This window comes from Hemicordylus capensis, chromosome 9, assembly GCF_027244095.1.
Source record: "Hemicordylus capensis ecotype Gifberg chromosome 9, rHemCap1.1.pri, whole genome shotgun sequence".
Lineage (NCBI taxonomy): Eukaryota > Metazoa > Chordata > Lepidosauria > Squamata > Cordylidae > Hemicordylus > Hemicordylus capensis.
The window spans coordinates 9781842-9809275 of NC_069665.1; the positions used below are offsets into that span (position 1 = coordinate 9781842).

General features: G+C 42.8%; 1 protein-coding gene across 5 annotated transcripts in view; it reads left to right on the forward strand.

The window, feature by feature from the left end:
* MAF (MAF bZIP transcription factor) overlaps positions 1-27434 on the forward strand; it is a 337376-nt gene that overhangs the window by 18423 nt on the left and 291519 nt on the right. For 3 of the 5 annotated variants that reach the window (XR_008311189.1, XM_053270448.1, XM_053270449.1), the window contains exon 2: positions 1021-1082. The exons of 1 other annotated variant lie outside the window; for it this stretch is intronic. Coding sequence is in view for 3 of the 4 variants with exons in the window: in XM_053270448.1 (XP_053126423.1) it covers positions 1021-1054 (34 nt within the window). In the remaining variant the exon portion in view is untranslated. Of the gene's footprint in view, positions 1-1020; positions 1083-7620; positions 7653-27434 lie in introns of those variants that run through there. One more of the 5 variants, XM_053270450.1, reaches the window with a different exon arrangement.

The following is a 27434-nucleotide window of genomic DNA, read 5'->3' on the forward strand; positions in this document are numbered from 1 at the left end:
AAAATTCACTCCAGTAAGTTTTTTGTTTAAAGGGATCTGTTTATATAGGAACAATTTCATTAGCAAGAAATGTACAGTGGACATTTTCTCTGTGCTTCACAGAAGTTCGGCAATTGGACTTATCAATTGTAGTCTTTCTTTTAATCTTAAAAAAAAAAAAAAGAGGAGAGAGCCCCCAGGATTTATTTCTTTTCATGCTATTATACGCTATGGAAATGGATTTATTTGCAGGACTGATAGCTTACAGTCTTCTTTGCTGCTGTGGGCTCTTCTGTCGCAGAGTACATGAGGAAACATTAAATATATGATTATTTCAGCTGTGAAAACTACAGCTTGCTTACTGTGGAGCGGTGGCTTTGGATTTAATGGGATTACTCTGGAGTAAAATTGGTTATGCATTGCAGCCATCAGGAGTGCAGATTAGGCTATTCCTGTCTCAAGTTTGCCCCCAGAATTCTTTGAATATTATGTCAGGTTTTTTTAAAATTGGGTTTTAAATGCATTTTGACAATTTGAGCTTGTACAACATGAAAAATTTAAGGGGGAAATGGCAGTTCTCCTTCTAGTATTGCATGGCTATCTGGAAAATAATGCAATATGTACATTAATTGACAGTAGTTTTATCAATTTACATTAAAACTGCTTAACATTTTTATTAATTAAAATAAAATCAAATGATGAAAACCAAGAAGCATTTTAGCTCATACACTGGAGATCAAGGTGTATCTTTTCCCCATCTCCACCCCACCTTTTTTTGCTAGTTTCCTAATCTCTCATCTTTCCTATTACATAACTTGTATGAAAACCAGGAGTGCTCTTAAGAAACGGCACTGGAAAATCCATATTAAATAATACTTAGTGTAATTGGGACCATGTTGCCATTTAAAGCAATAGCCAGAGATCTCATTAAAGAAACATTAAACTAACTGATCTCTGCTTTGTACAGGACTGTTAAAGCTTAGCTTTTTGAATACTTTTATTAATTGTGTTTTGTTTATTTTAATATATTTACTAAATTAGGTATCCAAGAGAATCTTCTACATCAGTGATGTGAGAATCCCTGTTGCCTGAAGTCTGAAAAGGTACAATTTGATTTTCTTTTGCATAACTGGGATTTTTTTTTTTTAAAAAATGGCAAACTGCAACATGATGCAAACACACACACACACACACACACACACACACACACACACACTGAATTCAACATGAATTTTCCCACTGATTTCCCCAAAGCATTCCGCAAGCTGCTGTGTTTTTTGTATAACAGACTTATATGGTACGTGCTTGCTTTGGTCACCAAACAGGTCTCTAGTGCGCGGCTTGTGTGTGATCTTTTGCAGATGTGCTGTGTTTTTCTTATATTTATGCATTCCAAAACTAGCTGTGGATTTACCGAGCGTGAATTGTGACAACCTGTTTCAAATCCTGTTAAATACCTGTGATGCTCAATTTACATTTAGGCTCATATTCTGCAAGGTAGCCTTCTCTCTAATTTTCTGTTTTTGAACCCTGTACCATGCTTCTCAAAGCATGAGGCAGGCTGGCCTCTTGAAACATGAAGTTCATGTTCGGGGAAGTGTGAGCCTGATTTCCACCATCACCCCTGTCCAATGTTTTGTTTGCCTTGACTTTGAGATGGATGTCTGACCTCCTTCCTTTAGTCCGTTGTACAGGGATGCCCAAATATCCAGCACTCTGTTCCTGTCCCTATAGTCCCAGTCTACTTTAATGCTGCTCATCTCCACTAGTCCTCATGGCTGGCAGGAACTCATGTGAGTACTCTGGTCCATGCATCTGGTCTTTGCCAGGTTCAGGGAGAAGAAAGAAAGTATCTATCCTTTTCTGGTTGCATGCTCCAGCACACAGCTGAGCATGGGAATTCCCACTTATTTTGTGTGTTTCCTAGTGGATTCAACTAGGTGCTCCTGTCCGTTTAGACTCTGGCAGGCATGCAGTTGTTGATCAATGCAGCTTTTCATAGTATTGGGAAAACTGCATCTATGGAACTTCTGCCTTGAATGTGGTTATTAAAATCACTGGAACCACTCTAGGACATGAAAAGAGCAATCATTCAGAGTGAGTGTATGGAAATACCTTGGAGCACCCTCGGTCACTGTGGTAGCTTTGCGCCCAACGGTGTTGAGTTAAGAACCAGTGGTGCAGTCCGAGCACACGTCTGTATTTGTGGGGGTCTTTTGGACCCCATCCTCCTTTAAATGCACTCCCTTGGTCTATATAGTACTACAGTGCTACTTTCTGCCCTTATCGCACAGTCTGCTTGGCCATGTTCCCTGGCCGAGATTGAGCATGATTAGCTGAAATGGTTTTGCTTTTAAGTACAGTTTGGGAAGGCTGGAGTAGGGGTGGGTGTGGGTGGGTTTCTTTTTTCCTTTGTGACTTTAGTGATGCTTCACTGGAGAGACCCTCTGATCCAACACATAGAAGATATATAATGCAAATGAAAGAAAACATAGAGGCAAATATCCTTCCCTGTCCTCTCTTTTGTCTCTTAGTCTACCCTTTTTGGTTTATTCTTTCTCTTCTTTGCACCTTTTGAGCATTCAAAAGGCATGTGGTGTGTAGGATTTTTTTCTTCTTAAATACTTGGCTCTTTGTTTTTCAAATGCTAACTAAGCAGTAAATGAGCTTTTTCTGTTACCCATATATCCCTCTGTGTGAGTTCAATTACGAAATTCCTTGCTGATGTCAGTTAAGAATTTTGGACGCTGCTCTTCATTTCATCAGTAAGGTGACACTGTTGCTTTTTATTGTTCACCGAAATGAAATTCCATTTAAAATTATATTTGCTAGTGGGCTAATGGGATAGCAGAAGTCTCAGTGGCATTCCTAAGGGTTTGCTTTGGGGTAATGAGCGAAAGGAGCAGATTTGGGGATGCATTTTGGGGTGGGTGGGGGGGGGAGGTTGGCTCTCCTTTCAGTTCCACAGATATGCCCATTGCAGTTTTCAGTTTCATGGATAACCCCATTGTAGTTATGTCACATTTATAGCACTGCATGCCGAGAAAGGAGGAGGGCTTCAGTTCTCTCCCCCCCGCCCCCGTGTTTAAAAATTGGCGGACCTCTGACATATATTTTGTGAATTGATAATGTGTCACCTTGGAGTAAATCTGTGAAAGAATTAAATGGCACGGAAGCAACGGGTAGTGCATGCCGCAGTTCACAATATCTTCACAAGCCGCTTGATTCAGGCTTGCAAAAGAGCCCATAAAAACGTCTAACTAGCCTTCCTGCCCACATATATCTATCATGTGATTATAGTGCATAGAGTGTTGGGACTTGGAACAGCAAGGCCTGGGTGGGGGTCTGAGCCCCATAACGCCCACTAGGAGGCTTTGGGTGGATTGTAGTCTCTTCGCTTAACCTTTTGTACAGGGCTGTGTGAGGCTAAAACGGGATGGTACCCGTGTCTGCTGAACTCCTTGGAGGAAGGGTAGGATACAAATGGGGCACCCTTGCACTACATCAGTGACCTGAAAGAGGGTGTGGCAAGGAGGGGAGCGCTGGAAGAACAACTTCTCTTCCAGTTTGTAAGAACTTTTGCCCAGAGTTGATTCTGATACACTTTTGGAAACGTTTTCTTGCAAGTAAGGCCTGATATAGACATGGGGCAAAAATAGCATGATCAAGTGGCTTTGGACTACCGGAGGAAGTCCACTTTCCTTTCATGCTCTCCTGTATTTAAAACAAAATACTCCTGGGAAATAAAATCTGGAGCAGTAAAGAGAGGCTAGAAAGGCACAGAAAGGGAAGCAGAAAGTTAAGAATCTTCCTCCTGATTGGCAGGGCTGCTGAGAATGGGTATGGCTCTGGTGATATCCCCCCCCCTCGGGCCCCTACTGTAAGACCACCTCCGCGAGGCCCCTCCCCACTTCCGCAGCCACAAGGCCAAACCGCCCATCTTTAAAATAATTCTAGCCACAATGTGCATGGCCAGTGGGTAGATGGATGAGCCGAGCATCCCTCTGTGGTGATGGCAGGTGGAGCGGGAGTGGCCGCTGAGCCCGACCGTCTGGCCCATCCGCCCTTGAGAACTGCGAGGCACTCCAGCGCACCTCCACAGTTTGAACAGAGCTCTATTCGAACTGCGCAGGCTCTCTGGAGCGCCTTGCAGTTCTCACGAGCGCCAGCTATCCCGAGGGAAACTTCGGAGGGAACCAGCTACTAGATGGTTCGATTAGTCTTTCGCCCCTATACCCAGGTTGGACGACCGATTTGCACGTCAGGGCCGCTACGGACCTCCACCAGAGTTTCCTCTGGCTCTGCCCTGCCCAGGCATAGTTCACCATCTTTTGGGTCCTAGCACGCCCGCTCATGCTCCATCTCCCCGACGGGGCGGGAGAGACAGGCCGGTAGTGCGCCCTCCGCTCGGCGCTCTCGGGATCCCACCTCAGCCGACAGAGCGCCTTGCAGTTCTCAAGGGCCACTGGGCCGGACGGTCAGTCTCAGCGGCCTCTCCCGCTCTACCTGCCGCCGTGGTCACGGGGGTGTGGGTGCTCGGCTCACTCCGTGGCCGCACACGGGGCAGCTAAAATTATTTTAAAGATAATTAAAATAATTGTCTTTTGTCTTTATCACCCTGGCCCCTCTTCCAGACCTCGGGGCCCTGGTAATTTGTACCAGCTTCCCCCACTCTCGTTGGCACTGCTGATAGGCTAACATTTTTTTTTAAAATGTGGATTCATGTTCTTTGTCAGGGAGTATTTAAAAATGGCGTTTCTCCCCGACCCATGCAGTATGAATGTGTATGGCCTGTTCTACCATCTCTTTCTACCATCTCTTTCTAAATTTTTATTTAGCTTTTAGTGCAGTGGAAATCTGTTTGGGATTGGAGCCTTATAAGACAGTATAGGCAACTAGCAGAGCCGATGTTTGCAAGCCTGCGTTATTTTAATGCCACGACTCTGAAGTAGGGTTTATGGATTGCAGCTGTGACTGCTCTGCACAGTATTTCACTCTTGAAGAACCATGTACAGTTCAATTACATAGCTTTGCTTTAGTCATTTTAAAAATAAGCTAAAATAATGGCTCTGGGTGTGTCATAGGGCAAATCTTTACAGTCAGTGTGTACCATTCTAATGTATGGCTTCTCAAGACCAGACCTTTTTTTTGGGGGGGGGCATATAAACTCACTTTCTCCTAAATGCTAGATTTAGCAATTGCTGACCAATCAGTGTTGCAGGAGATTAGCACTAAAACCATGTAACTTTGAAACAAACAGATATTGGACTGAGGAAGAGTTAATGAACTTGTGTGGCAAGGTTCAGATTGTACTGACCCCTATGGTAATATTTCATATAAGGTTACTGTTGGGAGAGAAATCAAATTTCAGCTGTGAACGTGATTGACAGGTGGAAGCAAGGGAGAGAGAGACATCTGGTCAGATGGGGAATGTGAAAAATAAGACAAGTGGGGGAAGTTTCTGTGTAATATTAGGAATAATAAGCTTAGAGATGAAAAGTCCAATATTTGCACTCTCGGGAGGCTGGCTTAACTTTATATTTAAACACTTTGTCCTCCTGAACTCCTCAAACTAAACTGGCTTTTAAAACTGTAGCGTTTGAGTAAGGTGTTGCTAGTTGCCAGCTAATCTGACTTGCTGGAAAAAGAGAAAAATGAACTACTAATGCTTGGCATGAAAAACAGAGAAGCGAGCAAAATAGCCTAGCAGTAAACATGCAGATTCTCGCGGAAAAATATTAATGGTGCCATTACTACCCTTCCTCCCTTTCATTAAGCATGGCTGTATGGTGCATAGTAGAGAGATGGAGAAATTGACGTGCCGGTTTCAGTTAAATTGAACAGGCGATATTTTGTTCCTTTCGTGCCGCTGTGTTGCTGTGCTAATGATAATTGAGAGAGGTTCTTAGTTATTAGATAACTGCAGAGAGGCTCGTCTGCAGTTGCCACCGGCTCGTCTGATGGCTACTCAGGGATGGGCCTTCTCCATTGCTGCCTTGAGGCTTTGGAACACACTCCTTGCTTAAATAAGAGCCTCCTCATCTGGGACAACTTTTAAAAAGGCAGTCAAGACCCATTTGTTCACCCAGGCTTTTAATTATACATTGTTTTAATTGTATTTTTAATAGTTTTAATATTTTAAATTTTTAATAGCTGTAATGTGTTAATCTTTTTATCTGTTTTTATTATTTTGTTGTTAGCTGCCCAGAGACATGCGTTTTGGGTGGTGTAGACATGTTTTAAATAAATAAATAATTGACAGTGTTTTATTTTTCCCCTCCTATTTGGTTTTTAATTTCAGTCTTCTGTGTGCTTGTGTATATGTATGAAAGAGAGTGACTGTTTTTAAAGCTGCAATCCGAACTCCATGCAGATATTATCTGGATCCTGGAAGGATTCAGTTAATCAAAAAGAAAAGAATAAATTGATTGTTTGGTTGATTTACAGAAATCTAATGGGCAAAGTGTTTCGGCTTAAACCTTCTTCCGTTGCTTTGATGTTACAGGGAAAGTACAGAAGCTACAGTGGCAAATGTGGAACGTCCATGATGTTGATGTGGATGGGGCTCGTTCCTGGATCCACTTAGCCAATCAGTCAGACACAAGGATTGGGAATTATTAATTGAGGTTTTATTGAGGTTTTATTGCTCTGCAGATAGCAGTAGGTAATCAATAGGCTCATGCTCTCAAACCGATTACAGTTTGGTTACAGGTGCACCTTACATTTATACAAACAATCTAAATGGTGCTGACACCCTAGACACAGTATACCTAGCCCAAGTATCTAGTACACATGCGAATGATTCATTGTTCATCAGGTGCATTACTCCTTATTTGGTTAGATCCTGTTTTTTGACGGTGTCAGCGAAAAACAGTGAGAACCTTGACTATGTTAACAAGTTTCATAGATACAATTTTGCTACAGTAAAGGCAGTGATGTAAATTATGTCCCTGGCCTGGGTTGGGGTTAGAAATGGGGTTTCTAAGTAAAATGGAGTTGCTTTGGTTTTCTAAACACATCAATGTCATGTTCATATTTCTAGGATTGGTGGCTACTGAGATATCAAGTGCTGTCCTAAAGGAAAATGGCGGGGGGGTTACTGTCCCAAGTGCATGGATCCAAAAGTTCTCTTTTGCTTCCAGGTTTGCCACACCCAATGGCATTTCTGTTCCCGTAATTGACAAGTTGGATAGTTTGAACTCCTCGGTATTAAAATGTTTGGCTACTGGTTGTTGTTGTTGGTGGTGGTGGTGGTTGTTACAGTTGCAGACTTGTGCTCGTGAAAATGTGTAGGTAAGTAATTTGTTGTCTTGACCACATACTGGATAATCCATTCTGGTTGTTTGTGCTTAATCAGGTAGATCACATTACAGGATCTATAGTTGATGCTCTGTTTTGAAATGCCTGTAACTGTGCAATATAATCTATACATTGTTTATTTGTTTATTTCGGCCCAAGGCCAGCATAACTATGCATTTACCATTTATCAGGTTATTAGGTATAAAACTTTCTATATCCTATTCAAGATAACACATGTTCATATGTTACTGCCAATTCGAATTGCAATAATGAAAATTCATATATTTTATATTGATCTCTTCAAAACTAAGGAGACAAACCAGCTTGACTTTTTGTGTGCAGGATGGGGGCCAATGGAGAGGGAGCAATCAATAGGGACCAGGACAGGATGAAGGTGACTGGATCATGCCCTGAACTTACAGTTCCTTTTAAGATAAGCACGAAACATACAGCTTTCCAGTATTTTATTACTTTGGCGGTGGGGGGGGGAGCAGTTGCAAAGGGTGTGTAATATCTCTTCTGTAAACTTTATGCTTATGTAAGTATATAGCTTAATTATTAACAAATTAGATTAATTCTGTTCATGTGTGCCTATACAGTCTTAACCAGTGAATTTCCCCCCATTTTAGATGGATTTCATAATGAATGTAGAATCTCAGTTCCATGTTCTGTAATATGCAGATTCCCTGTGAAAGAATCAATAAGCGTTGGATGGAAGAGAATCAAGGAACGATCTGTTTTTAGCATCAATTTGTTTGTTTAGGCTCAGTTTCTTCAGTTGTAGCAGAGGAATAAATGAGTGTTTAATTGCAGTCCAATCAGCAAAGATTTTTTTTTTTAATATTTTAAAATTATTTTGCACTGAAGTCTGCTTCAGGCTTTCTTTGGGAGGATTTTGTCACATTCTGATGTATGCAACTTCCTCCATCCCATATGGAAATAACAGTACCTTTTTTATTATTAGCCAATCAAAACAATGACTTGAAAGTAACATTTTATACTATTGGTGGTCAATGTGAGCCTACACTCTTTGTGCCTTGTGTTCTTGAAGCCTGTGTGTACACGCTGTGGTCATTGACACAATCAGAAACTGTGTTTTACCTGGGTTTGGGAGCTGTGCATGCTCCCAAATTTTCATTGTTTGGAAGTAGAGTTGCCATGCCCCCCAGAATCCCAGGTTTCATCTCGGAGAGACCATGTTACTCCTTTACTGATGGAGTTACACTGGCTGCCAATAGGTTTCCAGACAAAATACAAAGTGCTAGTTATAACTTACAAAGCCTTAAATGGCTTAAGCCTTGGGTATTTAAGAGAGCGTCTTCTTTAGTACAAACCCCACTGCCTGTTGAGGTCATCTGAGGCGGTCTGTCTCCAGTTACCCCCAACTCATTTGGTGGCTACACAGAGACAGGCCTTCTCGGTAGCTGCCCCGAGATTGTGGAATGCTCTCCCTGCTGAGATGTGATCCTCCCCATCTCTGGCAATTTTCAAAAAAACACCTGAAGACCCATCTTTTCGCCCAAGCTTCCTCGGCTTCCTAATATTTTTGGGTTTTAATTTCTGGTTATTTTAAAATTGTTAAATTGTTTTTAAGTTTTTGTATATGTTTTTAACTGGTTTTGTTATTGTAAACTGCCCAGAGACGAAAGTTTGGGGCAGTGTACAAATTTGATAGATAGATAAACAAACAAATAAATAAATTAATTTTAAGCATCTCACTCAGATTTCTTAGCTCACCCAGATTCTCCCGGATTTCATCTTTCATCTTTTTTTTTTTTTTTTTAAAAGGTAAGCTCCAGGGATGGGGAACCTTGGCACTCCAGCTGTTTTTGGACTACAACTCCCATAATCCCCAGCCACAGAGGCCAATAGCTAGGGATTATGGGAATTGTAGGCCAACATCTGCAGGAGTGCCAAGGTTCCCCATCCCTGCGGCCTTGTAGAGGTGGAGTTTTGGGGCAAAATGTGCAGTCACTCTTCTGCTCAAAAATTATTTTCAAGCCAATTTACATGATATGTAAATTAGGCACCCAGATTTGGAAAGCCAGAATGTGGCAATCCCATGTGGAAGCAAGGTAGGAAGAAAACCTGAGCAGAAATGACTGTGTGGAAGCAAGATAGGAGGAAAAGCTACCTAGGTTTGCCCCCTACCTTGCTTCCACACAACCAAAAATTGGGAGTGCACACAGTTCCCAACCCCGGAGGAACACAGTTTTTGATTGTGTGAATGACCTCAGAAAGTTTTTACTCCACATGACCTTTTTCTCTCTTTTTGAGCAATCTGTCTCTGTGCTGGGCCTAGGGTTACTATAATTGGCACAGGTAGAAATGTATTGCTTCAGCAAATGAACCATGATAGGGGTTTTCCTTGGAGCGAGTTGGCATTGGAGACTGATTTGGTAACACCTCTTAGGGTTACAAAGAGAGTGAAGGTTTGTTTGTAAAACGCTCTGACGTCCCTTCATTGCCTCTGCCATGGTCTGTTGGTTTAATCCTTGTGACATCCTTTTGCTTGTTTGTGGGAGAGGGAGGTACACCAGACTGTGTTGGTTTGCATCTCTGTGTTAGCCTGTGGTAGTTCTGACCACATGTTTTTCTGACATGCATCAGTTAAACTGTTGCATGTATGCAGGACTGTGCTGTCTCCTAGTTGGTGGTTCTTAAGGTGCCATGTGTTTCTCTGTGTGTTTTTAATCCCCCAGTTTAAAAACCTTGCCTATGATGTAGCGTGACCTTAAATAAAACTATATGTCCTTGAAAACCCTTGGTTCTTGTACACACAAACCTGGCTGCCTGTGCTTACAGAGGTCAGACTGCTTTCCCCACATCCTTGTAAAAGGAAAAGTCTGTATTTGTCACAGGATTGGTTCCGGAATTGATTCCTGAGCTTTTATCAGCTGCTGGCTAAGTCACTCGACCTCATTCACTCAAACGGGGCTGCCCTCGTTTGCGAACCACCAAGAAATGTTGAAGCTTTATTTATTGAGCTATCGATAATGTTGGAAACAGTGGTGACATGGGAGGAGATCGTGCCTTGTGGTAGCAAGCATGACTGGCCCCCTTTGCTATGCAGGGTCCACCCTGGTTTGCATTTGAATGGGAGACTGCATTTGAGCACCACTGTTCCTTCTAAGGTGTGTGCACGTGTGTACACTCACAAGGTTTTTGGTGTCTGCTCAGTTCAATTTAGATCCTGTTCAGGTTGACTCAGGAAGGCCCCATTCTGAATGCAGATGCACACACACTGCCTTGACACTGCTGCCCAGAACAAAATTCATTCTGCACAAAGATGAAAAAAATTAGAGAGACCACTGGTGAGCACTGTAAGATATTCCCATGAGGGGATGGGGTCGCCCTGGGAAGAGCATCTGCATGCTTGCAGGCAGAAGGTTCCAAGTTCCCTCCCTGGCATCTCCAAAACAGGGCTGAGAGAGACTCCTGCCTGCAACCTTGGAGAAGCCGCTGCCGATCTGTAGACAGACTGAGTGAGATGGACCAGTGGTATGACTTGGACTTGGTATATGGCAGCCCCCTATGTTCCTTTTCCTAATGCCATTATTTCCAGATGTAAAGGGAGGAGGGAAGAATGTTATTTGCACAGCAGGCCACACAGTTCGCTTGTGCATTCACACCTCTGTAGGAAAGATAATAACGATATTAGCACTCATATAATTTTTGCATTGGAAATGAAACTAGACATAAAAGGAGCCGAAAGCTCCAGCTGTTGAGCGGGGAAGAGAGTTCGCTCGGGGAATTTCAGGCACTGTCACCAGAGACAGCCTGAGCTTCTGAGGAATGACCCTAGGTGTAGGAGCTTGCTGTGGCCCCGTGCAGACATTAACACCTAATTAACAATTGGCAAGAGCATCCTACAGCTTAATCACCAGCCAGGTGAGAATGACAGTCTGAAGGAGGGGGAAGGAAAATGTTAATTCCCCCCCCCTCCAGGTATCCTCTAATAACCAGAGTTATTCAGTTGCAGCTAAATGTGATTTTCCCATTTTTAAAATCCCAGCCTATTGAAAGGCATTCTAAGCTGGTTTGCTAGTGGAGGTGAGAATTGAATAGACTGGAGAATCTCAGCAAAATGGACCCCGAGGTCATATGTAGTTTAAATTGGGCATTGAAAGTTTGATTTGTTTTTTTCCTCTCCCCTCCCCCCCCGCCCCCCGTAGCTTGTTGTGTTCTTTTAAAAATGCTGCCCATTTGTTTTACTATTATTTTTAATTATCGGCAGCAGATTCAAAATAGACAAAATGAAGTGGCATTTCACAGGCAAAAAGGTAAAGTGTGCCGACTCCTGGCGGCCACAGAGCTCTTTGGTTGTCTTTGGTAGAGTATAGGAGGGGTTGACCATTGCCTCCTCCCACGCAGTATGAGATGATGCCTTTCAGCATCTTCCTGTATCGCTGCTGCCCAATATAGGTGTGTTTCCCATAGTCTGGGGAACATACCAGCGGGGATTCGAACTAGCAACCTCTGGCTTGATGAGTCATTTCCCTGCTGTGCCATTGGGTGGCTGCTTAGTTTATTTCGGGTTCCCAACCTTGGGTCCCCATTTGTTGTTGGACTTCAACTTGCATGATCCCCATTGCCTCAGTAGCCAAAGGCTGGGGATGATGGGGGTTGTAGTCCATCATCCAAGGACTCAAGGTTGGGAGCCCCTGGTTTAATGAAATCCTCTGCCTTCAGATGTGGTGACGACCCCTCGTTTAGATTACTTTAAGCAGAGACAAATTAATGGAAGTTGGGTCTGTCAACAGTTATTAGCTGTGATAGCTGCATGGACATTCCTTGTTGTTGTTGTTGTTGTTGTTGTTGTTATGTTTAATATTTATATCCCGCTCTTCCTCCAAGGAGCCCAGAGCGGTGTACTACATACTTGAGTTTCTCTTTCACAACAACCCTGTGAAGTAGATTAGGCTGAGGGAGAAGTGACTGGCCCAGAGTCACCCAGCTAGTTTCAGGGCTGAATGGGGATTTGAACTCAGGTCTCCCTGGTCCCAGTCCAGCACTCTAACCACTACACCACGCTGGCTCAGAAGCAGTAGGCTTCTGAATGCCTGTTTTTTTAGAGGTAACAATGGTGGTGAATGTTGTTGCCTTAATGTATTGTAGGGCTTCCTTTGAAGAGCTAGCTCATTTGAAGAAGTTGACTGCCTTATATAGCACATGGCCAACCTCACTACCACCCCAACCGCCCCCAGTAATGCACCAGGAAATGGATGCAACCTTACACGATTCATTCTCTCCTGGTGCATTATAGGGCAGCATTGGGAAAGAAAAGGCAGTTAAAAAAAAAAATCCCTCTGGCAGCCAATTTTGTTTCATAGAAGTCGGCTCTTCAATAAAGGTAAGGCCTCCCTATCCTGATGCTTTGTGCCAAGAATGATTATCGGCTTGTGATCCTGACCACCCTCTTCATTGTTAGCATGATTCAAGAATGGTCAGGATTGGGCTCAGCCTGATAACGGGGCCTGTGTACAGCCTTAGTATAAACTCCCTTCTAGATGTAGGAAAGTATGGTCATACATGCCCATATGCTATGCACATGCTAGAGGAAAAAGAAAAATCTGGAGGAGCACCACCAGTTTTCCCTCTAATAGGGATCACCAGATGTGTTTGACCACAACTCCCATAATCCCCAAGCAAAAGCCATTGCAGCTTGGGATTCTGGGAATTGTAGTCAACAACGTCTGGGAATCCCTGTTAGAGGGAACACAGAATACCACAGTGGTCATGCTAAGGTTCTTGAGCGCTGAATGCTGCCATCCAGATGGTGTGGCAGAAAGTTTGGGAAAGATGCTATGCCGCAGCCAGGAGTGGGAATTTGACTTCATGGAGAGTGGTTTACTCCAGGGAGAGTGGGACCCCTAAGAATGGAGAAGGAGAAAAAAAGGAAAGGGATTTTGGATGCACAAGGTGTTTGAATAATGACCACAGAGGAATGCAGGTCTTCATCTACGTTACTCGGTTAGCCATCTCCCTCTCATGCTTGTCAAATGTTCTCTTCCTTTGTTGAGACAAATTTCACACCTCCCTAGTTGTCTGGATTAAAAATAAAAGTGCTTCCTATTGTTTCATTGTGCATTACACTGGAGAGAAGAGGGTGGTTAATAATGCTTTCAGTAGCCATAGAGTTCAATTAAATATCATCTCCGTTGCTTTCAGACAATAGTTGGGCTTCTCTCAGTTCTCCACTGCTGTGCTCATTCCGTCACACCTTTTGGCACTGTTTTTTCTCTCTCCCTTCTTTGCATTTTGGCCTTGTGCTAAAAATATAACTTGACATCCAGTATTCCTCTCCCCACCCCCCACCCCAACTAAAAAGGTACCCCTCTTGTTCCTGGACTGTAATGTCAGTTGCACCAGATCAAAGGCTGGGAACATAAAAGTTGAGATCTATTATTTATTTCACAGTTTGCGTCAATGATGCGCTTTGGCTCTTTCACGATAGTTGCTGATGTTTCTAATGCTGTGTTCGCTCTTCGAAAGCATTTGTCCCCTACAGACAATATTCATATTAATGTAATCCATCAGCACTGAACAAGCTCGGAGGAACTCGGGACTGAGTTCTTCACATATCCAGACAGGTTGATTTTTGAAAGGGCAAGGTTTGTGAAAAGGGCAAGGTGGCAATCCTATTTGAGCTGGTGATATCTTGGCCTGAGCATAGGAATTTATGCGGCAAGAGCAAGATACAGTTCAGCTCATTTATGGAGTGGGAGATTTTAGCCACCCAGCCTGCAGGCACAAAAAATGCTAGTTTATGGTTTCACAAAACACAGCACCTCAGAGCCACCTCACATTATATGCTGGCATATGCATGGCTGTCATTATGGGTGGGTTCAGACATCACACGGAAGCATTATTTCTTTTGCCTAATTGTGGTTGGTTTGTATGTCTCAGTCAACAAATTCTGGTTTATTTTGGGCAGTCAAGCCACAATCTGAACCCAAGATTTGAAGCTGGTTTGTTTGTCCTAACCATGGTCTTGTGTGATATCTGAACATGATTCAGACATCAGGCAACCATGCTTTCATCTTAGCTTTATTGTTAATTGATTGCTTCATTTATATACCGCCTTTCATTAAAACAATCCCAAGGTGGTTCTCACAAAAATTAAAACAAGACTATGAAAATTCACAATTAAAATACAAGCTAATATATAAAAGCATAGATCTGACTAAAAAGATTTAAAATACAAGCATAAAATAACAAAATTTTTTACAAAGAAGCAGCAGTAGAGACAATCATATAAAAGCCTGGGTAAAAAGCCAAGATTTCAAACGCTTTCTAAAAACTCTGGTGGAGACCGAGGAGCGAATAGCCCGAAAGTATTCCAGAGTCTGGGGGCAGCAACAGAGAAGGCCCTGTCCCGCATGCATGACAGTCGAGCTTCCCTCATTGTTGGCACCCAGAGCAGAGCCCCCTCAGAAGACCTCGTCAAGCGGGCAGCTACCCTTGGGAGCAGGAGGTCTCTCAGGTATCCCAGGCCCAAACTGTTAAGGGCTTTAAAAGTCAAAACCAGCACCTTGGACTGGACCCAGAAACAAACTGGTAACCAGTGCAGCTCTTTCAAAATGGGCATGATGTGATCCCAGTGGGCAGCTCCAGATAAAATCCTAGCTGCTGCATTTTGCACTAGCTGCAGTTTCTGAATATTCTTCAAGGGCAGCCTCATGTAGAGCACATTACAGTAATCCAGCTGTGATGTGACTAAGGCGTAGGTAACTCTGGCCAGATCTGCCTTCCCGAGAAAAGGACGCAGCTGGCGCACTAGCCGAAGCCATGCAAAGGCACCCCTGGCCACTGCCTCCACCTGAGTTTCCAAAAGCAGAGCCGAATCCAGCAATACCCCCAAGCTGCATACTGGCTCCTTCAAAGGGAATTCAGTCCCATCCAGAACCGCTAAAATCTCATCCCGATTGGCTCTCCTACTGACCAACCTTACCTTATTTTGCTCCCTCTGCTCTCGAATAGCAGAGAGAGGCAAGCCTTGATTATGGGAGGTAAGGAGAAGGGGTGGGGACCAAAGAAAGCACCTCATGGCAAAACAAGCCAAGATTCTGTGATGCTAATCGAGGTTTATTAAAGAAAACTTAGTTAAAAGAAACCATGCTTCTGTGTGATGTCTAAACCTGCTGCATGCATGTACGCATAGCCATGGCTAATCCCCGCTCCTGTTCCCATAGAAGAGCACCCACTTCCCAGCACCAGAAACAGGAGGGACTGTCTCCATGTGGAAGTAGGGGTTGGGGGTGGGTGATGTAAGTTCTTCAGCACTGAGGTATCTAATGCACAGTCCTACTCAGGATAGTTTCAAGAACTTTATTCTGGCTTGCCAGGAAGCCAATTAAGTGCAGCAATTAACAGTGCAGCCGTTATTATGAAAGGGCCACCTCAGGCAAACTTGGCCCTCCAGCTGTTGTCGAACTACTACTCCCATCATCCCCATGCCACATGGGGATGATGGGAGTTGTAGTTCAACAACTGCTGGAGGGCCAGGTTTGCCCACCCCGACCTAGACCCACCCCAGGGACCCTAGGTTAACAGCTCTCCAACTATTATCTATCTCTATATCTCTATCTCTATCTCTATCTCTATCTCTATCTCTATCTATTAAATTTATACTCCACCCAAACTTGTGCCTCTGGGCGGCTAACAACAATTATAACACATATAAAAGTTAAAACAGTTCAACATATAACAATACTTGTAAAAGTTTAAACAATACAATAATTTGAAAACTATAAAAATGAAACAAACAATATTTTTAAATTAAAAACCTGACAACTACTTGTTCTTACCTACAGATATTTCAGGTTTGAAAGACAGAATGCTGAATCTGGGCCCCTGAATGTTGTGTTTTGGTTTTTGTCTTTGCTTTCAATGATATTCAGAGTGGAAAGATTCTGGATAGGGGATGTGTTGCTTTCTTGATAATTGTCAAATGTTCATTCTAGCCAAAAGTTCTTTGGAGGGTGTCAGATTCTTGTTGAGGGGGGTAATTTGCAGTTTTGTTTGGAGGAACATGTTGCTTTCTTTAAAAAAAAATTAATTGGATTTAGATGATACCACCTTTTGGTGTCCGCCCCCCCCCCACCTTGTGGGGTGGGGTTTTTTTTTTTTTTTTTTGGTAATCCAATTTCCCTTAAGGATGCTGCTAGAGCATCCTTTTTATAATCAATGGTTGATCTCATTAAACAAAGTCATAAAATTGCCGTCAGAGTTTCGGTAATAAAAAAAGCGAAGATATGATAAAGACTGCGGTGGAGTTTACCTAGTGGAGCTAATGGCAGTACTGTGTGTGTATATATTCTTCATACGCATGCAGGAAAATATTTTGCCCCAGTGTTGCAAAATCTCAAATAAAGAGATCTTTTCCTGCAATTGGGTGTGGAGATGGATTCATAGCAGCAGTAGTTATTTCACATGTTAAATTAAGTATTCATTTATTAAGCTCATTTATGCACCCACATTTATTTTTATGTGCCTTTATTTTTAGCACACTGGGACCGAGAACCGTCCTCTCTTGGAATTATTCTGTCTGTTGACTCTAGTTCTCTTTTGCTTAGGATTTTTTTCACCCTAACAAGGCAGCTCATTTAGAAAGAAATGTTTATGAGAAGAGCTTGTCAGTTGGCATTTTTACTGGTGCACTAACCCAAAGGTAAAATATAAAGGCATGCCTTTTCCATGCTGGTTTGTTGTTACTAGAAGGGTTCCTCCCTTGTTAGCTTGATAAATAATTTTACTAGCGGGAACCTGCTGGATTTTTATGCTGGCTGTCTATTTTCAGCTTGCTGCAAATAAATCGCAGCACTCTGAGAGCTCTAAAACTCCAAACACATGACATCTTCCCATTTTGGTGCTGGTTGCCTAAAATATTCATTTTTTAAAAAGTCTTGTGACTTTAGCCTGATCTACACATGCAGCAAAGTGAGGTGGGAATGAGGTGTTAAAACGTTGAGGTGCTAGATTGGATTGCAAAACTTCAGACTGCAAGTGGGGGGGGGACTTTTTTTTTAAAAAAAAATATTCCCCTGCTTAAAACAACCCTTTGCAAATGGAAATCTAGCACAGCAGAAGATTCTAGTCTACTCTTTTACCAGCGGTTCTGATTTTCTATTCCCAAGGAGCTTCGGATGTAGGGAAGCTTTCAAAAATAGCATTTCCCCCACCTGCAGTCTGAAGTGGTACAGTCTGTTCTGCCTCATTTTGCTGCACGTGTAGTAGCCCTGGCCTCAAAACACATCTTAAAAGCACAGAGACCTTCTTAATAATTGTTTCTGTATAATCTTGCCTGTAGCTGTCAAACCAAAATGTACACGTGTGTGTGTGTGTGTGTGTGTACATGTGCTAACTAGGAAATATATGTACGTACACTCCAGCCCTTCGCAGAGAGAAATGGAGACCTGCTTATGTACCACTGCAAACTGCTGATATCTTGTTGCTGGCTGCTATCCGTTGGGGCTCGCTAGCTTTTTAACCAGTCATTGCTGCTGGGCCTTGACCTGTGCCTTGATCATGGCATGGTGAGAAATGTTACCACCTGCTAATCACTGCAGACGGTGCCACTATTAGCTGTACAGCTATAGGGGCCAGTTGCAAAGGTGGCATCATTAGCTGTCAGTACTCATTTGCTCCGCTGTAGCCTGTCAGGGCTTGGTACTGAAGAAGGGTTGTGTTAGTATTACAGAAGTTTCCCTTTTTGCAGTCTGTTTACCAACCCAGTGGAAGGAAAAGGAGTGCATCCTAAAAGGCTGAAAACAGAAAATAAAAATTTAAAGAAGTATCCGTTAAAGGCAAAAAATGAGGACAGTGATTAACCAGGGACTGTCCCTGGTCAATAGGGATGGAAAATATGCACTTAATATGTATGCTCCTATAACCTCCAGCAATGCTTGTCTAATTACAGGCAACTTGGGGTATGACACAGCCGTACGGCATGAGCACAAAAAGTAAAAACATCCCGTCTAGAAAAGGCTGTTGGAAATGTTAAATTATGTCAAGAACTTTGCAAAGTTCAGGAATTCCTCCAAGAGAACCACTCTATCTGTCTACTACCTACCTACCAAATATATTTGTATACTGCCCAAAACGCATCTCTCTGGGGATTTTTACAAACAAAACAATAAAAAACAACAAGTAAAAAGGTTAAAAAGATTACAATTTAAAATTTAACTATTAAAAGCCATCAGGTGCCTCTTTAAAAGGTGCCTCTTTGCCAAGTTAGCAGGGTTAATTGTGAGCAGTGTTTCCTCTAAGGCGTGTGCTTGTGTGCGTGCTCACACTTTTTTTGATGTCCACTCAGTTAATTTTAGATCCCACTCAGGTTGAATCAGGAAGGTCCCACTCTGAATGCACATGTGCACACACTGCCTTGATACTGCCACCCAGAACAAAACATGTTCCGCACAGAAATGTGAAAAATTAGAGGGACCAGTGATTGTGAGCCTTTTCCCTTTGGGGCAGGGAATTGGTTCAAAAAAGAACTGCAAAGGAGACACTGAAGGGGTTCTTGGGTTCCAATTTGGAACGGTTACCTTCTCCTTGCTAAATACAGTGGTCCCTCGACTTATGATGTTAATCCGTTCCGAACGCACGTTCAGAGGTCGAAATTTTCGTAAGTCGAAGGGCGTATCCACGGAGGTCTGAAAACATTCGTAAGTCGAGGAAGCTGCATCTAAAACGGCAATGACTTCCGGTCTTTTTTGTCATTCGTAACTCGAAAACATCGTAAGTCGAGTAGTTCGTAGGTCGAGGGACCACTGTATAAAGAAGGTTTATAAAGGGCCCTTAAATATTTCAAAGGCACTTTAAAATATGCCTTTCTGCCCAGTTAAAGTGTGCCGTTGAGTTGGTGTCAACTCGTGGTGACCACAGAGCCCTGTGGTTGTCTTTGGTAGAATACAGGAGGGGTTTACCATTGCCATCTCCGGCACAGTATGAGATGATGCCTTTCAGCATCTTCCTATATCGCAGCTGCCCGATATAAATGTTTCCCATAGTCTGGGAAACAGACCATCAGGGATTCGAACTGGCAACTCCATGCTTGCTAGTCAAGTCATTTCCCCGCTGCGCCATTAGGTGGCCCAGTTAGCAGGGGTAAATGCTCGTGGCATCTATGATTTAGACTTCACATCTTGTTCCTGCTGCCAGTGTGTTGACCAAAGCCAGTTTCCTCGCAGAGTATTTACCTGAATCCAGGACTTGGTCTTTTCTGAGTTCTTTGATGTTAGAAAGTGGGGCGTCATCTTACATTTAGAGTCCCCTTCTTTTGGGGTAAATAGTATAATAATAGTTTAATCATATTCTTTCAGGGGGTCATTTTTAAATTTAGGGTCCTCTTCTATTCGGGTAAATATAGTATTGATACCAGGCCTGGCTGAGCGAAGACTTTCTAAAGTGTGCCTAATTACAAGGGTACACATGCTGTTCTCGTCTGCATCTAAAGAGGAAACTAAGGCCTGCACACGTACGCTCCAGTTCTGTTCTCCGGTCTCTGAATTTTCCAGTTCAAGGTCCAAAAGCCCTTCATAAGATTGTGTTGCTGCTGTGCTGAGAAGGAAGTGCATTTCATTCTTTACCCCTCTTCTGTCCCCCACCCCACCTTTGCACATGCATGAGCGGTGAGCTTAATATACTTTCAGTAAAAAAGTCAATCAGTGCCCCAAAACGGAATATACCCATGTTAGAAAATATCGTAAGCAAGGATGCCAGATATCCTTTTACTCACCGCCCCCCCCCCCCCCGCCTTGGCTTTTTTCATTGGAAAATATGTTGCTGTGTTGGCATTCTGTTTGCCTGTTGAATGGAAGGCAACTAACCACTGTGTGATTGTGCATAAGTCTTGATTTGGGCACAAATACCCATCTCGTTGGTTGAAGTGGTGTGTGTATCACTTTTTCTATTTAACCTTGGAATTCACCCCTGACCATATTATTCATACAGCATCAATAGTAAGTTGGATAGGGACCGCATAAGGGAAAGTGTTACTCTAGAGAACTGAAGATAAGTGCTCTAAAGTTCCAGAATGAGTATATTTCCTTTTAAAACAGCTTGTGGAAAATGTTATGTATTACAGGAGATGGCTATCTGTACTACTGATGGTTAACTCTGAAATATTAGCTCCATTGGCTTAAAGTCCTCATGGTCCTTTCAAAAGTCTGAGGCAGACATTCCTAAATAGGCAGGGACATTTGTCAGGGACAAAGGCTCATTCACAAAAATGTGCCAACTTTTACACGTTGCTGATCCAGCTCAGATGCAGCTTAATGGCTCTTGCCTGGGTGCACAGCTGATATGCTATGGAAGCCAGAGCTCTCCCATGCTATCCTGCACTTATTGGGTAGGGTTATACAATAACTGGAACCATGGTTTAGATCAGGCCTGCTCAACTTAGGCCCCCCAGCTGTTTTTGTACTACAACTCCCATAATCCACAGCTACAGTGGCCAATAGCCAGGGATTATGGGAGTTGTAAGCCAACATCTGCAGGAGGGCCGAAGTTATGAAGTTATTATCTAAACCAGGGCTGCCGAACTTCGGCCCTCCTGCAGATGTTGGCTTTTCAAGGAGGGTTTATATAAAATAAATATAAATATAAGGAGGGTTTATAAGGGGCCCTTAAATGTTTCAAAGGCACTTTAAAATATGCCTTTCTGCCAGTTGAAGTGTGCCGTTGAGTTGGTGTCAACTCATGGTGACCGCAGAGCCCTGTGGTTGTCTTTGGTAGAATACAGGAGGGGTTGACCATTGCCTCCTCCCGTGCAGTATGAAATGATGCCTTTCAGCATCTTCCTATATCGCTGCTATCTAATATAGGTGTTTCCCTTCCCCTAGTCTGGGAAACATACTAGTGGGGATTTGAACTGGCAACCTCTGGCTTGCTAATCAAGTCATTTCCCCACTGCATCATTAGGTGGCTGTGTAGGGCATCTACCAAGTGTTTTTCTGAGACCCCTTCAATCAAAAGCTGCCCTCTTGACTTTCCAGTTGGTGGAGGATGGGGCTATGGTGAGCAAATGAGCACAGCATACAGTATATCCAGGAGCTTGCAAAGTGATTCTTGATATACAAATGGCGGGGCAGGGGGGAGCAGTTGGTTACAAGCCTACCCCTATTTTCACCCTTTAACGTTGGAGATGTATTTACTAAAATTCCAAATACAATTTGTCTTTTCAGAGCCTTCATTGCCCTAACTGTCCCTGTTTATTAGGGTGAGTCCCTTTTTTCTAGTTCCTGTCCCTGGTCGAACTCTGCCTCAATTTTGTTTCTGTTTTGCCTGTTGGGGATGCCTCTGCGCTTTGGTATGTGTGTGTGTATGCACATGAGACTTTTTCAGGTTTCAGCTTCCTCCCAGGGCCAATAGAAGTTAAATTGTGTGTGTGTGTGTGTGTGTGTGTGTGTGTGAGAGAGAGAGAGAGAGAGAGAGATGGTGATGCATATTGGTTTTAATGCATGTAAGTGAACACAACTGGACCCACAATGCCAGTACATGACTTCCCTTGCATGCCTCTCATAACTGCTTATTTAGTTAGTACTGTATACATTGCTGGATATGTTTCGGATTGCTGCTGTTCTATAAGAAGTCCTGCCATATCGGTCAGAATTTAAACATTCCGATTTTTTTTTAAAAAACTGTGATAGTCAGTTAATACAATCTGTGCAAGGCACACTGAATAGAGCTCACGTCAAGCAGAAAAGAACCTTTTTTTACGGCCCCATTCAGATGCTCAGCAATTTGCTTGTAGGAATTTAGGGGGCTGCCAGTGACCTGACAGGGATTGTATGTAAAACAAAGGTTCTCAAACTTGGGTCCCTAGATGTTGTTGGACTACAACTCCCATCACTCCCAGCCACAACGGCCAGCATCTGAAAACTCCTGGTATAAGTGACAGTTGTTTGAACTGGCATATCCACATAGTGCATATACGAGTAACTGCCTCAGTACTGTATACAACAACAAGGGTTTCCAAAGCGGTCTACATAGAGTAAAAATAAATAAATAAATAAATAAATAAATAAATAAATAAAGATGGCACCCTGTCCCCAAAGGGCTCACAATCGAAAAAGAAACATAAGATAGACACCAGCAACAGCCACTGGAAGGATGCTGTGCTGGGGGTAGATAGACCTGTTGCTCTTCCCCTGCTAAATATAAGAGCATCACTAGGTTAAAAAGGTGCCTTTTTGCCCATTTAGCAAACTGCTAACAGCCATGGCCAGCTACCAGCTAAAGTTGGTCTGCCTCAGTGCTGCCATAATGCTGGTTTTCACTCCACTTAGAGATGTGAAGGCCTAACAAGACACACCCATTGTTTTCTACTTAGCCCCTTGGCCTCCCCCCACCCCGTTTTCTGCCTGCCCCCGCCCACATCTCTAGCTCTGCCTCTTCTTGTGAGTGGCTTGTGCTTAGAATGATCAGCTCTGAATGAAGCCTTTTCCTGGAGGGTTTTCAGACAGCAGACTTTGCTGCTAGGCTTTACTGCGAGGTTGAGGCATGATGGATACTCCAATGCAGAAAGAGGATTTTATTTTTTATTTTTTACCCCAGACATAAACCAGGCTAGGTTCCAACATGGAAATAAAACCCAAATCGTATGTGAAGTGCTCTCTGAAAAATCGCACGGACTTTGAGGTAAATCTGGCCAATACATGAGCGCACACCCACCTTCCCAAAGTAAAGTTGGAAGAGAGCTGGTCTTGTGATGCCAGGGAAGTTCCCTCCCTGGCATCTCCAAGATAGGGTTGAGAGGGACTCCTGCCTGCAACCTTGGAGAAGCCACTGCCAGTCTGTGTATTATTATTATTATTATTATTATTATTATTACATTTATATCCCGCTCTTCCTCCAAGGAGCCCAGAGCGGTGTACTACATACTTAAGTTTCTCTTTCACAACAACCCTGTGAAGTAGGTTAGGCTGAGAGAGAAGTGACTGGCCCAGAGTCACCCAGCTAGTTTCATGGCTGAATGGGGATTTGAACTCGGGTCTCCCCGGTCCTAGTCCAGCACTCTAACCAGTACAACACACTGGCTCTTTGAGAGACAGCTCTTTGAGTGTAGAGTGACAATACTGAGCTAGATGGACCAATGGTCTGACTTGATATATGCCATCCTGCTATGTTCCTATGCGGTAATGTCGCCCTCCGAAAAAGCTCCTTGAGATTCTGCCCCCTCCCCTCCCAGTATCTTTTACCATATCAAGCCATTGGCATTTCCAGGGCTGCCTTCGCTAGTCACAGGGGGCCAGTCCTGGAAGCAAACCGACTTCTGCCAAATGTGTGCCCACTGCTGATCAAGTTGCTGTGTGTTTCATAAGTCGCCCTTGCTTTTATTCATAGCAGTTGCTGTAGCCGCTTGACGGCATCTTTGGGGTGGGAGACCAATTACCGAGCATTTTTTCATGACCCTATTAAGGTCTCCTCTGAAAAGATCAGCATAGTTGCGCACAAATTTTTGCATCTTGGGAGGAAGCACCAGAGCTAAGAGAGACCTGCTGAGACTTGAGTATGAGAATGAAATTAGTTGTGCAGCGACATCGGGGTGAAAATGTGTGTTTTATTCTCTTGGCTCCCCAAAGAAATGGAGTACAGCAGCCGGATTGTATTGAAAAAAAGCCACGTTGTTGCCTTTCTGGAGAGCCATTCATTTTGCTTTCCAATGTGATTAATGAATTAAAGATACAGTATATTTATTTTATAGCCTGATTATCTTTGTGTAATAAATCTAAACACCAGTGTCTGCCAATACAGAAAAGCGAGCATATTTTTTTCCTCTTTTATAAAGGTCTGTGAGCGAAGTTGAACTTCTTTATCTCTCAACTTTTAAAAAATAAGATACATTTTTGCCATTATATTCTTCTTCTTCTTGAAAACCACACCATAAATAAATTCCTTAAAGGAGGAAGCTGAAAAATGTTGTTATGTTTTGATTTTGCTCAGTTTGCAGAAATAAGCATCCCATTATGGAAGTGGTATTCAAATTAGATATAATTCAGATTGTTTTTTGTTTAGGTTTCTATTTCATCTAATTTCATCTAATTTCCTCCAAATATTTCCTTTACTTATTAATGTGACAGAAGATAAAGGAAAAAGACTATTCTGTTTGGTTTTGAATGTTGTTAGCTACTCTAGGTATTATGTAGTAGTAGTAGTAGTAAGAAATACATGTTTTAAAAAGACAGTTCCCAAATAGTTCCCAAGAGAAGACCATTGCAGTATCGTGGTAGACTTAGGCTGGGCTGGGGGCCTGGGTTCAAAAATCACTGGCGTCTGAGCCAGTCTCAAGGTTTCAGTCCAACCTACCTCATGAAGTTATTTCTGCCAGCATCAAGGAATTCTGGTGCATGCCTTTACATTTGTGCAGTGTGGCAAATTGAGTTGGCAGATTGCTTGAGATGAAAGATTCCATGGCCCATTCCATTTCTTGAGATGCAGATTTCTTGAGATGCAGGTCCCATGGCCCTGATGGGAGGAGCCAGCCCCCTTTCAAAACAAGCTCCTTAAAGTGCATGGGGGTGTGTGACAGGGAGGAGATAAGGTTGCTAGCAAGGTTTGTAAGGAGCTCATGCTGCTTGTGAGGAGTGTGAGGAGATGTGCTTCTTCCAAAGTTTTGAGGGTTAGATCAGCCCCGAACAGCTGTTCCAATGGCGAGGGTGGGGACCTTGCTGCTCTGCTGGCACCCCAATAATCTGCCTGAGGAGACTGCCTCACCTTGCCTCATGAAAGGGCCGCCCCTGGGCTGTGTAGAAGGGAAAGGTACCTTCCAGCAGGTGAAAATAGGGATATGCTTGTAACACACTGCTAGCGGCGTCATATCATGGATCTGAGTCCCACTCCCAAGTCCACTAATTTAAGCCAAGAGGGTGATGGTTCTTTTGGTTATAGATATCCTAGAAAAACATGCTTGTCCTGCAATACGTTTTCAGCAGTTCAAAATGGATCTTGGCAGCTGCAAACAGTAGAATGTCAGGCTGTGCATTGCATGCGGCCTTAGAGTTCATGTACTTGAATTTATACGCATGTGTGAGAAAGACAAAATGTATCCAGTTTGTACTCAAAATTGTTAACTTCTTAAGACCCTGGGAGGGAGCTGAAAAATGACAATGCCTGCAAATCACATGAACAAAATTTTAATGAGACTCTCCCAAAGGGAAAAAATTAGGACAAAATTGGGACATCAAGATCAGGAAATAAGAACTGCCCTTGACTAATAGGTACAGTGTAGCCCTGTGATTGTGTTCAGGTGTCCGTAGACGTGCACATGTGTTTGCTTGAATGACTATACATGCATTCACCTTAAAAGGAAGCCTGAGTATAATCTCCTTCAAACAGCTTACATAATTAACAAATCAGAATCTCTCCATCTCAGGTTGCTTTTAAATGACCTTTGAAGACACACTTGTTTTATCAGGCTTTTAGTTTATGAAGTTTTAAAGTTTTATTTATGGTAATTTTAATTTTTCACATATGACTTCTAGGTTTTAGTTGCTGTTTGTTTAAATTGCAAACCGCCCTGAGATTTTATATAGGGGTCAGTATATAACTACAATAAATAAATTAATTAAATGATTTTATATTTGATCTATGGAATTCTCTGCCACAAGATATGGTGACAGCCACCAGCCTGAATTACTTTAGAAAGGCTTAGGTCAATTCATGGTGGATAGGTCTATCAATGGATACTAGTCTGAGGGCTATAGACCACCTCCAGCCTAAGTGGCAAGATGCTTATAAATGCCAGTTGCAGGGGAGTAGCAGTAGGAGAGAGGGCATACCCTTAGCTCTTGCTGTGGGCTTCTCAGAGGCATCTGGTGGGCCACTGTGAAACAGGATGATGGATTAGAGGGGCCTTGGGCCTGATCCAGCGGGGCTGTTCTTGTGGTGTTAGCCAGTGCTCAAAATGCCTTCTTTGTTTTGAGCCCTTTGTTTTGATGGGCTCATCTGGGTAGGTCCACCTATAGTTGCCACCAGCTTTTCTGGTTGCTACTCAGGGTTGGGCCTTCTCTGTTGCCATCCCAAAGCTTTGGAATCTACTCCCTGGAGTAAGAGCCTCCCCATCTCTGACAATTTTGAAGAAGATACCTAAAACACACCGGTTCACCCAAGCTCTTACCTAGACTTTAATTTGAATTTGTTTTAAATGGTGTGATAATTGTTTTTATTTTGTAAGCCTCTGCAAATTTTGGGCTATATATAAATATAGTGACTAAACAAACGAACAAAGTGCAGGTTACAGATAGGAAGTGTATGTGTGTAGAACACAAGGTGTGAATAGCACTTTTGAGTATACAGAAAACATTGTGGTTTTTTATTTACAAGATTTATATGCTGCCGTTCTTCTTAAACGATTTCTGGGTGTCGTACAACCAAGTCTGTTTAAAAACACAGTAGAACGCACAACCTCTAAAACAACAGAAATGCAGGAAAACGCAATCATTAAAATAGGCCGATCAGAAAAATTGTAGGGTTTCTGCCACATCTCCAGTGTCTGTGTGCATTCATATGGGGAGAGCCTGTTCTTTCTCTCTCCAGCATTGCAGGGAGAATGCGGGCAATCTGGTTATTTTTGCAGCATCTTCCCCTGGATTCAAATCCCTGGACTGTAGGTCTCTTGGCTGTTTTTCTTTCTTCTTCAAGCTGTTTTAAGCCAACAAGGTTCAAAGGATAAATTTTCTTCTTCTGAATATGAATTACCTCTTTCAAAAAATGACACTACTTGGCACAATCAAGCACAATGTAAAAGAAAAGAAAAGAAAAGAAAAGAATCTTATAAAATCACTACAGATCTTGGGCCAGCTTTCAAGAACGAACATACTTGTTTCCCAGCTTATGTTAGGCCTTTTGAAATGCAAGCAACTGGGTATTTTTCAGCGGAGAAATATTTCTGCATTCAGATAGACGTATTTGGAATTAGAGCTTCTGGTTCTTAAATGAAATCCTGCTTAACGTCCTAATTAAGAACCAAGACCTGCCACTGTTTTAATGAGGATCCAGTCATTTACTTTTTCAAGTAAATTAAAGCAAATTTCTCTATGGTGACAAGTCAATAAAACAAAGGAAAAGCCCAGTCTCTCTCCCCCCCCCCTTCCAATCAGTCAACATCTGTTCCTTGTTTCTGTTGTAGATTTTAATGCTTGGTGCTCTGT